A 14,272-nucleotide genomic window follows, 5' to 3' on the forward strand; every position below is an offset into this window, starting at 1 on the left:
ATGCCGGCCCTGCCCACCTGCAGCCCCAGGCCCACAGGCCGGCCCTGTCCCACCGCAGCCACCACGCCCGCCCTGCCCACCTGCAGCCTCCACGCCGGCCCTGCCCCCCTGCAGCCCCTTGCCCACCGCATCCACCACGCCGGCCCTGCCCACCTGCTAGCCCCAGGCCCACAGGCCGGCCCTGCCCACCTGCTAGCCCCAGGCCCACAGGCCGGCCCTGCCCACCTGAAGCCCTCTGCCCCCTTGCAGCCAACCTACCGGCCCTGCCCACCTGCAGCCACCACACCGGCCCTGCCCACCTGCAGCCCCAGGCTCACAGGCCGGCCCTGCCCCCCTGCAGCCCCTTGCCCACCGCAGCCAACATGCCGGCGCTGCCCACCTGCAGCCCCAGGCCCACAGGCCGGCCCTGCCCCCCTGCAGCCCCCACGCCGGCCCTGCCCCCCTGCAGCCCCTTGCCCACCGCATCCAGCACGCCGGCCCTGCCCACCTGTTGTTAGCCCCAGGCCCACAGGCCGGCCCTGCCCCCCTGCAGCCCCTTGCCCACCGCATCCAACAAGCCGGCCCTGCCCACCTGTAGCCAACCTACCGGCCCTGCCCACCTGCAGCCCCAGGCCCACATACCGGCCCTGCCCACCTGCAGCCCCTTGCCCAACACATCCAACACGCCGGCCCTGCCCACCAGCAGCCCCAGGCCACGGGCCGGCCCTGCCCACTTGCAGCCCCTTGCCCACCGCATCCAACCAGCCGGTCCTGCCCCCCCGCAGCCCCTTGCCCACGGTAGCCATGGGGCCTAGGGGTCGCGGGGGAGGACCCGTGCCCAGGGCCCCGGGGGGCAGAGGGAAGGAGGGAGGGAGGGAGGGAAGGGGCAGGGCAGCAGGGCGGGCCCCCGGGGCCGCCATCTTGCGCCCGGCGCCTGCGGGACGATGCCCGGCCGTGCCAGGCCGTGCCATGCCGTGCCGTGGGCAGGGCAGGGGAGGACACTCACCCCGTCTGTCCGTCCGTCCGTCCGGCCGTCGTGGCTCGCAGCCGGGGGGGGGCGCCGCCTAACGGCCACGTGACGTCGCCGGCGGCCGGCCGCGCGGGGCGCTCACTGCGCAGGCGCCAGCCCCCTCGCGCTCCCTTCGCTCTCTCATTCATTCATTCATTCATTCATTCAATCCTATTTATTGAGCGCTTCCTGGGGACTGAGCGCTGGGGAATAATAATGATAATAATAATAATAATAATAATAGCAGTTATTAAGCGCTTACTATGTGCGAAGCACCGTGCTAAACGCTGGGGACTGTGAGCCCACTGTTGGGTAGGGACTGTCCCTGTATGTTGCCAATTTGTCCTTCCCAAGCGCTTAGTCCAGTGCTCTGCACACAGTCAGCACTCAATAGATACGATTGATGATGATGATGATGATGATGGGGAGGTTACAAGGTGATCAGGTTGTCCCCACGGGGGGGCTCACCGCCTTCATCCCCATTTTACGGATGAGGTCACCGAGGCCCAGAGAAGTTAATAATAATAATAATGATAATAATGATGGTTTGGGGTAAGCGCTTACTATGTGCAAAGCACTGTTCTAAGCGCTGGGGAGGTTACAAGGTGATCAGGTTGTCCCCACGGGGGGGGGGGGGGGGGGGCTCACCGCCTTCATCCCCATTTTACAGATGAGGGAACTGAGGCCCAGAGAAGTTAATAATAATGATGATGGTTTTTGGTAAGCGCTTACTATGTGCAAAGCGCTGCCCTAAGCGCTGGGGAGCTTACAAGGTGATCGGGTTGTCCCCACGGGGGGCTCACCGCCTTCATCCCCATTTTACAGATGAGGTCACTGAGGCCCAGAGAAGTTCATAATAATAATAATGATGGTTTTTGGTAAGCGCTTACTATGTGCAAAGCACTGTTCTAAGCGCTGGGGAGGTTACAAGGTGATCAGGTTGTCCCCACGGGGGGCTCACCGCCTTCATCCCCATTTTACAGATGAGGTCACTGAGGCCCAGAGAAGTTCATAATAATAATAATGATGGTTTTTGGTAAGCGCTTACTATGTGCAAAGCACTGTTCTAAGCGCTGGGGAGGTTACAAGGTGATCAGGTTGTCCCCACGGCGGGGGGGGGGGGGGCCTCACCGTCTTCATCCCCATTTTACAGATGAGGGAACTGAGGCCCAGAGAAGTTAATAATAATGATGATGGTTTTTGGTAAGCGCTTACTATGTGCAAAGCGCTGCCCTAAGCGCTGGGGAGCTTACAAGGTGATCGGGTTGTCCCCACGGGGGGCTCACCGCCTTCATCCCCATTTTACAGATGAGGTCACTGAGGCCCAGAGAAGTTCATAATAATAATAATGATGGTTTTTGGTAAGCGCTTACTATGTGCAAAGCACTGTTCTAAGCGCTGGGGAGGTTACAAGGTGATCAGGTTGTCCCCACGGGGGGGGGGGGGGGGGCTCACCGTCTTCATCCCCATTTTACAGATGAGGGAACTGAGGCCCAGAGAAGTTAATAATAATGATGATGGTTTTTGGTAAGCGCTTACTATGTGCAAAGCGCTGCCCTAAGCGCTGGGGAGCTTACAAGGTGATCGGGTTGTCCCCACGGGGGGCTCACCGCCTTCATCCCCATTTTACAGATGAGGTCACTGAGGCCCAGAGAAGTTCATAATAATAATAATGATGGTTTTTGGTAAGCGCTTACTATGTGCAAAGCACTGTTCTAAGCGCTGGGGAGGTTACAAGGTGATCAGGTTGTCCCCACGGGGGGCTCACCGCCTTCATCCCCATTTTACAGATGAGGTCACTGAGGCCCAGAGAAGTTCATAATAATAATAATGATGGTTTTTGGTAAGCGCTTACTATGTGCAAAGCACTGTTCTAAGCGCTGGGGAGGTTACAAGGTGATCAGGTTGTCCCCACGGCGGGGGGGGGGGGGGGCCTCACCGTCTTCATCCCCATTTTACAGATGAGGGAACTGAGGCCCAGAGAAGTTAATAATAATGATGATGGTTTTTGGTAAGCGCTTACTATGTGCAAAGCGCTGCCCTAAGCGCTGGGGAGCTTACAAGGTGATCGGGTTGTCCCCACGGGGGGCTCACCGCCTTCATCCCCATTTTACAGATGAGGTCACTGAGGCCCAGAGAAGTTCATAATAATAATAATGATGGTTTTTGGTAAGCGCTTACTATGTGCAAAGCACTGTTCTAAGCGCTGGGGAGGTTACAAGGTGATCAGGTTGTCCCCACGGGGGGGGGGGGGGGCTCACCGTCTTCATCCCCATTTTACAGATGAGGGAACTGAGGCCCAGAGAAGTTAATAATAATGATGATGGTTTTTGGTAAGCGCTTACTATGTGCAAAGCGCTGCCCTAAGCGCTGGGGAGCTTACAAGGTGATCGGGTTGTCCCCACGGGGGGCTCACCGCCTTCATCCCCATTTTACAGATGAGGTCACTGAGGCCCAGAGAAGTTCATAATAATAATAATGATGGTTTTTGGTAAGCGCTTACTATGTGCAAAGCACTGTTCTAAGCGCTGGGGAGGTTACAAGGTGATCAGGTTGTCCCCACGGGGGGCTCACCGCCTTCATCCCCATTTTACAGATGAGGTCACTGAGGCCCAGAGAAGTTAATAATAATGATGATGGTTTTTGGTAAGCGCTTACTATGTGCAAAGCGCTGCCCTAAGCGCTGGGGAGCTTACAAGGTGATCGGGTTGTCCCCACGGGGGGCTCACCGCCTTCATCCCCATTTTACAGATGAGGTCACTGAGGCCCAGAGAAGTTCATAATAATAATAATGATGGTTTTGGGTAAGCGCTTACTATGTGCAAAGCACTGTTCTAAGCGCTGGGGAGGTTACAAGGTGATCAGGTTGTCCCCACGGCGGGGGGGGGGGGGGGGGCCTCACCGTCTTCATCCCCATTTTACAGATGAGGGAACTGAGGCCCAGAGAAGTTAATAATAATGATGATGGTTTTTGGTAAGCGCTTACTATGTGCAAAGCGCTGCCCTAAGCGCTGGGGAGCTTACAAGGTGATCGGGTTGTCCCCACGGGGGGCTCACCGCCTTCATCCCCATTTTACAGATGAGGTCACTGAGGCCCAGAGAAGTTCATAATAATAATAATGATGGTTTTTGGTAAGCGCTTACTATGTGCAAAGCACTGTTCTAAGCGCTGGGGAGGTTACAAGGTGATCAGGTTGTCCCCACGGGGGTGGGGGGGGGGCTCACCGTCTTCATCCCCATTTTACAGATGAGGGAACTGAGGCCCAGAGAAGTTAATAATAATGATGATGGTTTTTGGTAAGCGCTTACTATGTGCAAAGCGCTGCCCTAAGCGCTGGGGAGCTTACAAGGTGATCGGGTTGTCCCCACGGGGGGCTCACCGCCTTCATCCCCATTTTACAGATGAGGTCACTGAGGCCCAGAGAAGTTCATAATAATAATAATGATGGTTTTTGGTAAGCGCTTACTATGTGCAAAGCACTGTTCTAAGCGCTGGGGAGGTTACAAGGTGATCAGGTTGTCCCCACGGGGGGCTCACCGCCTTCATCCCCATTTTACAGATGAGGTCACTGAGGCCCAGAGAAGTTAATAATAATGATGATGGTTTTTGGTAAGCGCTTACTATGTGCAAAGCGCTGCCCTAAGCGCTGGGGAGCTTACAAGGTGATCGGGTTGTCCCCACGGGGGGCTCACCGCCTTCATCCCCATTTTACAGATGAGGTCACTGAGGCCCAGAGAAGTTAATAATAATAATAATGATGGTTTTGGGTAAGCGCTTACTATGTGCAAAGCACTGTTCTAAGCGCTGGGGAGGTTACAAGGTGATCAGGTTGTCCCCACGGGGGGGGGGGGGGGCTCACCGTCTTCATCCCCATTTTACAGATGAGGGAACTGAGGCCCAGAGAAGTTAATAATAATAATAATGATAATGATGGTTTTTGGTAAGCGCTTACTATGTGCAAAGCACTGTTCAAAGCGCTGGGAAGTTTACAAAGCGATCGGGTTGTCCCACGTGGGGCTCACAGGCTTCATCCCCATTTTACAGATGAGATCACTGAGGCCCAGAGGAGTTAATAATAATAATAATAATAATAATAATGATGGTTTTTGTTAAGTGCTTACTATGTGCAAAGCACCGTTCTAAGCGCTGGGGAGGTTACAAGGTGATCAGGTTGTCCCACGTGGGGCTCACAGGTTTCATCCCCATTTTACAGATGAGATCACTGAGGCCCAGAGAAGTTAATAATAATAATAATAATGATTTTTTTAAGTGCTTACTATGTGCAAAGCACTGTTCTAACTGCTGGGGAGCTTACAAGGTGATCGGGTTGTACCGCGGGGGGACTCACAGCCTTCATCCCCATTTTACGGATGAGGTCACTGAGGCCCAGAGAAGTTAATAATAATAATAATGATGGTTTTTGGTAAGCGCCTACTATGTGCAAAGCACTGTTCTAAGCGCTGGGGAGGTTACAAGGTGATCAGGTTGTCCCATGGTGGGGGGCTCACCGTCTTCATCCCCATTTTACAGATGAGGGAACTAAGGCCCAGAGAAGTTTATAATAATGATGATGGTTTTTGGTAAGCGCTTACTATGTGCAAAGCACTGTTCTAAGCGCTGGGGGGGATACAAGGTGATCAGGTTGTTCCATGTGAGGGCTCACAGGCTTCATCCCCATTTCACAGATGAGATCACTGAGGCCCAGAGAAGTTAATAATGATAATGATGATGGTTTTTGTTAAGCGCTTACTATGTGCAAAGCACTGTTCTAAGCGCTGGGGAGCTTACAAGGTGATCGGGTTGTCCCAAGGGGGGGGCTCACCATCTTCATCCCCATTTTACAGATGAGGTCACTGAGGCCCAGAGAAGTTAATAATAATAATGATGGTTTTTGTTAAGCGCTTACTATGTGCAAAGCACTGTTCTAAGCGCTGGGGAGGTTACAAGGTGATCGGGTTGTCCCCACGGGGGGCTCACCGTCTTCATCCCCACTTTACAGATGAGGTCACTGAGGCCCAGAGAAGTTAATAATAATAATAATGATAATGATGGGTTTTGGTAAGCGCTTACTATGTGCAAAGTACTGTATTAAGCGCTGGGGAGCTTACAAGGTGATCAGGTTGTCCCACGGGGGGGCTCACCGTCTTCATCCCCATTTTACAGATGAGGTCACTGAGGCCCACAGACGTTAATAATAATAATGATGGTTTTTGTTAAGCGCCTACGATGTGCAAAGCACTGTTCTAAGCGCTGGGGAGGTTACAAGGTGATCGGGTTGTCCCACGTGGGGCTTACAGGCTTCATCCCCATTTTACAGATGAGGTCACTGAGGCCCGGAGAAGTGAAGTGACTTGCCCAAAGTCACCCAGCTGACAAGTGGCAGAGCCGGGATTTGAACCCACGACCTCTGACTCCAAAGCCCATGCTCTTTCCACTGAGCGCTTGTGAATAATAATAATAATAATAATAATAATAATGGCATTTATTAAGCACTTACTATGTGCAAAGCACTGTTCTAAGCGCTGGGGAGGTTACAAGGTGATCAGGTTGTCCCACGTGGGGCTTACAGGCTTCATCCCCATTTTACAGATGAGGTCACTGAGGCCCGGAGAAGTGAAGTGACTTCCCCAAAGTCACCCAGCTGACAAGTGGCGGAGGCGGGATTTGAACCCACGACCTCTGACTCCAAAGCCCATGCTCTTCCCACTGAGCGCTCGTGAATAATAATAATAATAATAATAATAATGGTATTTATTAAGCACTTACTATGTGCAAAGCACTGTTCTAAGCGCTGGGGAGCTTACAAGGTGATCAGGTTGTCCCACGTGGGGCTCACAGGCTTCATCCCCATTTTACAGATGAGGTCACTGAGGCCCCGAGAAGTGAAGTGACTTCCCCAAAGTCACCCAGCTGACAAGTGGCGGAGGCGGAATTTGAACCCACGACCTCTGACTCCAAAGCCCATGCTCTTTCCACTGAGCGCTTGTGAATAATAATAATAATAATAATGGCATTTATTAAGCACTTACTATGTGCAAAGCACTGTTCTAAGCGCTGGGGAGGTTACAAGGTGATCAGGTTGTCCCATGTGGGGCTTACAGGCTTCATCCCCATTTTACAGATGAGGTCACTGAGGCCCGGAGAAGTGAAGTGACTTGCCCAAAGTCACCCAGCTGACAAGTGGCAGAGCCAGGATTTGAACCCACGACCTCTGACTCCAAAGCCCATGCTCTTTCCACTGAGCGCTTGTGAATAATAATAATAATAATAATGGCATTTATTAAGCACTTACTATGTGCAAAGCACTGTTCTAAGCGCTGGGGAGCTTACAAGGTGATCAGGTTGTCCCACGTGGGGCTCACAGGCTTCATCCCCATTTTACAGATGAGGTCACTGAGGCCCGGAGAAGTGAAGTGACTTCCCCAAGGTCACCCAGCTGACAAGTGGCAGAGCTGGGATTTGAACCCACGACCTCTGACTCCAAAGCCCATGCTCTTTCCACTGAGCGCTTGTGAATAATAATAATAATAATGGCATTTATTAAGCACTTACTATGTGCAAAGCACTGTTCTAAGCGCTGGGGAGCTTACAAGGTGATCAGGTTGTCCCACGTGGGGCTTACAGGCTTCATCCCCATTTTACAGATGAGGTCACTGAGGCCCCGAGAAGTGAAGTGACTTCCCCAAAGTCACCCAGCTGACAAGTGGCGGAGGCGGAATTTGAACCCACGACCTCTGACTCCAAAGCCCATGCTCTTTCCACTGAGCGCTTGTGAATAATAATAATAATAATAATGGCATTTATTAAGCACTTACTATGTGCATAGCACTGTTCTAAGTGCTGGGGAGGTTACAAGGTGATCAGGTTGTCCCATGTGGGGCTTACAGGCTTCATCCCCATTTTACAGATGAGGTCACTGAGGCCCGGAGAAGTGAAGTGACTTCCCCAAAGTCACCCAGCTGACAAGTGGCGGAGGCGGAATTTGAACCCACGACCTCTGACTCCAAAGCCCATGCTCTTTCCACTGAGCGCTTGTGAATAATAATAATAATAATAATAATAATGGCATTTATTAAGCACTTACTATGTGCAAAGCACTGTTCTAAGCGCTGGGGAGCTTACAAGGTGATCAGGTTGTCCCACGTGGGGCTCACAGGCTTCATCCCCATTTTACAGATGAGGTCACTGAGGCCCCGAGAAGTGAAGTGACTTCCCCAAAGTCACCCAGCTGACAAGTGGCGGGGCCGGAATTTGAACCCATGACCTCTGACTCCAAAGCCCGGGCTCTTTCTACTGAGCCATGCTGCTTCTGTAGTTGGCAACATCTAGAGACGGCCGCTAACAAAGCATATTAACAAAATAAAATAAATAGAATAAATAGAGAAGCAGCGTGGCTCAGAGCCCCCTCCTTCCCCTCCCCACAGCACCTGTATATATGTATATATTCAATCGTATTTATTGAGCGCTTACTGGGTGCAGAGCACTGTACTAAGCGCTTGGGAAGTCCAAGTTGGCAACATAGAGACACGGTCCCTACCCAACAGTGGGCTCACAGTCTAGAAGGGGGAGGCAGACAATAAAACAAAACATATTAACAAAATAAAATAAATAGAGAAGCAGCCTGGCTTAGAGCCCCCTCCTTTCTCTCCCCCTCCTCCACCTTACCTCCTTCCCCTCCCCACAGCACCTGTATATATGTAATAATAATAATAGTAATAATAATAGTAATAATAGTAATAATGATAATAGTAATGATGCTTAGTATAGTGCTCTGCACACAGTAAGTGCTCAATAAATATGATTGATTGATTGATGTCATTTATTAAGCGCTTACTATGTGCACAGCACTGTCCTAAGCGCTGGGGGGATACAAGGTGATCAAGTTGCCCCACGTGGGGCTCACAATCAATCCCCATTTTACAGATTGAGGTAACTGAGGCTCAGAGAAGTTAAGTGACTTGCCCAAGATCACACAGCCGTCATGTGGGGGAGTGGGGATTCGAACCCATGACCTCTGACTCCAAAGCCCGTGCTCTTTTCACTGAGCCACGCTGCTTCTCATATGGTCAATCGTATTTATTGAGCGCTTACTGGGTGCGGAGCACTGTACTAAGCGCTTGGGAAGTCCAAATTGGCAACATAAAGAGACGGTCCCTACCCAATAGCGGGCTCACAGTCTAGAAGGGGGAGACAGACAACAAAACAAAACATATTAACAAAATAAAATAAATAGAGAAGCAACCTGGCTTAGAGCCCCCTCCTTTCTCTCCCCCTCCTCCACCTTACCTCCTTCCCCTCCCCACAGCACCTGTATATATGTAATAATAATAATAGTAATAATAATAGTAATAATGATAATAGTAATGATGCTTAGTATAGTGCTCTGCACACAGTAAGCGCTCAATAAATACGATTGATTGATGTCATTTATTAAGCGCTTACTATGTGCAGAGCACTGTTCTTAAGCGCTGGGGGGGATACAAGGTGATCAAGTTGCCCCACGTGGGGCTCACAATCAATCCCCATTTTACAGTTTGAGGTAACTGAGGCTCAGAGAAGCTAAGTGACTTGCCCAAGATCACACAGCCATCATGTGGGGGAGTGGGGATTCGAACCCATGACCTCTGACTCCAAAGCCCGTGCTCTTTTCACTGAGCCACGCTGCTTCTTGTAGAGTCAATCGTATTTATTGAGCGCTTACTGGGTGCAGAGCACTGTACTAAGCGCTTGGGAAGTCCAAATTGGCAACATATAGAGACGGTCCCTACCCGACAGCGGGCTCACAGTCTAGAAGGGGGAGACAGAGAACAAAACATATTAACAAAATAAAATAAATGGAATAAATAGAGAGCCCCCTCCCCCAGACTGAGCCCCCTCCTTTCTCTCCCCCGCCTTACCTCCTTCCCCTCCCCACAGCACCTGTATATATGTATATATTCAATAAATATTCAATAAATTTATTTATTTATTTATTTTACTTGTCCATATCTATTCTATTTAGTTTATTTTGTTAGTATGTTTGGTTTTGTTCTCTGTCTCCCCCTTTTAGACTGTGAGCCCACTGTTGGGTAGGAACTGTCTCTATATGTTGCCAATTTGTACTTCCCAAGCGCTTAGCACAGTGCTCTGCACACAGTAAGCGCTCAATAAATACGATTGATGATGATGATAATAATAAATAAATACGATTGATTGATATGTATATATTCAATCGCATTTATTGAGCGCTTACTGTGTGCAGAGCACTGTACGAAGCGCTTGGGAAGTACAAGTTGGCAACATATAGAGACGGTCCCTACCCAACAGTGGGCTCAGTGTCTAGAAGGGGGAGACACGGGGGGGGCGGCTGACAGTCTTAATCCCCATTTTACAGATGAGGTAACTGAGGCCCAGAGGAGTTCAATGATTTGCCAAAAGTCACACAGCTGACAATTGGCAGAGCTGGGATTTGAACCCATGACCTCTGACTCCAAGGCCTGGGCTCTTTCCACCGAGCCACGCTGCTTCTCTAAGGAAGGTGAAGGTGAATAAGAGGGTGAAAAATAAAAATTCAGAAATAGAGGCCACGGGTGAAAAGCTAAGCCTGCTGACGAGGCAGAGCGGGATACACAGAACTCCTAGTACGGGAATTTTGCCCGGGATTTACTAAATTGAGGATGAAATCCGAGGGCTCCTCCCGCGGCCCAGTTTCCCTCCGGGCCCGGGATTTGGACCAATCAATCAATCGTATTTATTGAGCGCTTACTGTGTGCAGAGCACTGTACTACGCGCTTGGGAAGTACAAGATGGCAACATATAGAGACAGTACCTGCCCAACAGTGGGCTCACAGTCTAAAAGGGGGAGATAGAGAACAAAACCAAACATCCTAACAAAATAAATAGAATAGATATGTACAAGTAAAATAAATGGAGTAATAAATCTGTACAAACATATATACATATATACAGGTGCTGTGGGGAAGGGAAGGAGGTAAGGTGGGGGGATGGAGAGGGGGAATCAATTAATCGTATTTTTTGAGCGCTTATTGTGTGCAGAGCACTGTACTAAGCGCTTGGGAAGTCCAAGTTGGCAACATATAGAGACGGTCCCTACCCAACCGGGGGCTCACAGTCTACAAGACTTCATCCCCATTTTACAGATGAGGGAACTGAGGCCCGGAGTAAAATGCGGATGAAGACTGGGAGCCCCCACGTGGGACAACCTGATCACCTTGGGAAGTCCAAGTTGGCAACATATAGAGACGGTCCCTACCCAACCGGGGGCTCACAGTCTAGAAGACTTCATCCCCATTTTACAGATGAGGGAACTGAGGCCCGGAGTAAAAGGCGGATGAAGACTCGGAGCCCCACGTGGGACAATCTGATCACCTTGTATCTCCCCCAGCGCTTAGAACAGTGCTTGGCACATAGTAAGCGCTTAACAAATACCCTCATTACTATTATTATTATTATACAGTTATAATTATTATTATATATAACATTATTATTGTTATTATTATTGTACTTTCCCAGCGCTTGGTACAGTGCTGTGTACACAGTAAGCTCTCAATAAATATGAATGAATGAATGAATGAATACAACCCCAGGCCTCGGGACGCGGACCAATCAGAGGGCCGGCCACGCCCCTAACCCGCCGAGTCGGGGCTACGAACCAATCAGAGGGCCGGCCACGCCCCCTCCCGCCCGGGCCACGGACCAATCAGAGGCCTGACCACGCCCCCCGTCCGGCCGGGGCTGCGTATCAATCAGGGGCCCGACCACGCCCCCGCCTCATCGAGGGGGGCTACGGGCCAATCAGAGGCTCGACCACGCCCCCTCCCCGCCCAGCGGGGGCTGCGGGCCAATCAGAGGATCGACCACGCCCCTCCCCGTCCTGCCGGGGCTGCTTATCAATCAGGGGCCCGACCACGCCCCCGCCTCATCGAGTAGGGCAGCGGACCAATCAGAAGCCTGGACACGCCCCCGGCCCGCCGAGCGGGGGCTGCGGGCCAATCAGAGGATCTACCACGCCCCTCCCCGTCCTGCCGGGGCTGCGTATCAATCGAGGGCCCGACCACGCCCCCGCCTCATCGAGTGGGGCTGCGGACCAATCAGAAGCCTGGACACGCCCCCGGCCCGCCGAGCGGGGGCTGCGGGCCAATCAGAGGCTTGACCACGCCCCTTCCTGGCGAGCCGGGGCGGTGTATCAATCAGGGGCCCGACCACGCCCCCGCCTCATCGAGGGGGGCTGCGGACCAATCAGAAGCCTGGACTCGCCCCCGGCCCGCCGAGCGGGGGCTGCGGGCCAATCAGAGGATCGACCACGCCCCTCCCCGTCGAGCCGGGGCGGTGTATCAATCAGGGGCCTGACCACGCCCCCACCTCATCGAGGGGGGCTGCGGACCAATCAGAGGCTCGACCACGCCCCCGCCCCGCCGAGCGGGGGCTGCGGGCCAATCAGAGGCTCGACCACGCCCCTCCCCGGCGAGCCGGGGCTGCGTATCAATCAGGGGCCCGGCCACGGCCCCGCCAATCAGGAGCCTGGACACGCCCCCGGCCCGCCCAGCCGGAGCTGCGGACCAATCAGAGGCCCGACCACGCCCCCTGGCCGTTCCCGCCCCCCAGCCCGGGCGCGGCGCGGCTGCTGGGCTGGGGAGAAAAGGGGGTGGAGGAGCGGCAGCTTGATCGGCTGGTCGGGCTCCGGGTCCCTTTCCCCGTCCGCCGGGCGCGATGCAGCTCCGCCTGGGGGCTGTGGTGGGGCTCCTGGGGCTGCTGGTCGGGGGCTGGGCGGCCGCGGGCAACGGCGGGGAGCCGCAGGAAGAGCAGCAGCAGCACTACCCGCGGGGCGAGCACCGCTCCGACTACGATCGGGAGGCGCTGCTGGGCGGCCAGGTGAGCAGGGCAGCGCGTGCCCTACCGCGCACGCGCCGCGGGCCCTACCGCGCATGCGCCGCGGGCCCTTCCCCGCGCGCGCGCGCCGCGGGCCCTACCGCGCACGCGCCGCCCGCTTTGTCCCGGGACAAAGGGGGGAGGGGAGGGCCGAGGCGAGGCCTGTATTCATTCATTCATGCATTCCTATTTATTGAGCGCTTCCTGTGTGCACAGCACTGTACTAAGCGCTTGGAAAGTGCAATAATAGTAATAATGAGGGTATTTGTTAAGCGCTTACTATGTGCCAAGCACTGTTCTAAACGCTGGGGAGAGACAGGGGGATCAGGTTGTCCCACGTGGGGCTCACAGTCTTCATCCCCATTGTACAGATGAGGTCACTGAGGCCCCGGGAAGTTAAGTAATAAGAATAATGATGGTATTTGTTAAGCGCTTACTCTGTGCCAAGCACTGTTCCAAGCGCTGGGGAGGGATACAAAGTGATCGGGTTGTCCCACGTGGGGCTCACAGGCTTCATCCCCATTTTACAGATGAGGGAACTGAGGCCCAGAGAAGTTAAGTAATCATAATGATGGTATTTGTTAAGCGCTTACTATGTGCCAAGCACTGTTCTAAGCGCTGGGGGGGATACAAGGTGATCGGGTTGTCCCACGTGGGGCTCACAGGCTTCATCCCCATTTTACAGATGAGGGAACTGAGGCCCAGAGAAGTTAAGTAATCATAATGATGGTATTTGTTAAGCGCTTACTATGTGCCAAGCACTGTTCTAAGCGCTGGGGGGGATACAAGGTGATCGGGTTGTCCCACGTGGGGCTCACAGGCTTCATCCCCATTTTACAGATGAGGGAACTGAGGCCCAGAGAAGTTAAGTAATCATAATGATGGTATTTGTTAAGCGCTTACTATGTGCCAAGCACTGTTCTAAGCGCTGGGGGGGATACAAGGTGATCAGGTTGTTCCATGTGAGGCTCACAGGCTTCATCCCCATTTTACAGATGAGGGAACTGAGGCCCAGAGAAGTTAATAATAATGATGGTATTTGTTAAGCGCTTACTATATGCCAAGCACTGTTCTAAGCTCTCGGGGGCGGGGGGGCGGGGGGGATAAAGGGTGTGCCATTTTACAGATGAGGTCACTGAGGCCCCGGGAAGTTAAGTAATAAGAATAATGATGGTATTTGTTAAGCGCTTACTCTGTGCCAAGCACTGTTCCAAGCTCCGGGGGAGATACAAGGCGATCGGGTTGTCCCACGTGGGGCTCACAGGCTTCATCCCCATTTTACAGATGAGGTAACTGAGACACAGAGAAGTTAAGTAGTAAGAATAATGATGGTATTTGTTAAGCACCTACTATGTGCCAAGCACCGTTTTAAGCAATGGGTGGAGATACAAGGTGATCAGGTTGTCCCACAAGGG

General features: G+C 52.6%; 2 protein-coding genes across 2 annotated transcripts in view; both read left to right on the forward strand.

Annotated features, from left to right (window-relative positions):
- LOC119945816 (basic proline-rich protein-like) lies at positions 1-12,653 on the forward strand. The gene is made up of 4 exons (XM_038767003.1): positions 1-777; positions 941-1,098; positions 11,599-12,467; positions 12,535-12,653. Exons 1-4 carry the CDS (start codon positions 1-3, stop codon positions 12,651-12,653), a joined length of 1,923 nt encoding a protein of 640 aa, XP_038622931.1.
- RCN2 (reticulocalbin 2) overlaps positions 12,631-14,272 on the forward strand; it is a 20,773-nt gene continuing 19,131 nt past the window's right edge. The window contains exon 1 of the mRNA XM_038767408.1: positions 12,631-12,860. Within this exon, the coding sequence (XP_038623336.1) occupies positions 12,699-12,860 (162 nt within the window). The 5' untranslated portion in view covers positions 12,631-12,698. The remainder of the gene's footprint in view (positions 12,861-14,272) is intronic.

This window comes from Tachyglossus aculeatus, chromosome 26, assembly GCF_015852505.1.
Source record: "Tachyglossus aculeatus isolate mTacAcu1 chromosome 26, mTacAcu1.pri, whole genome shotgun sequence".
Lineage (NCBI taxonomy): Eukaryota > Metazoa > Chordata > Mammalia > Monotremata > Tachyglossidae > Tachyglossus > Tachyglossus aculeatus.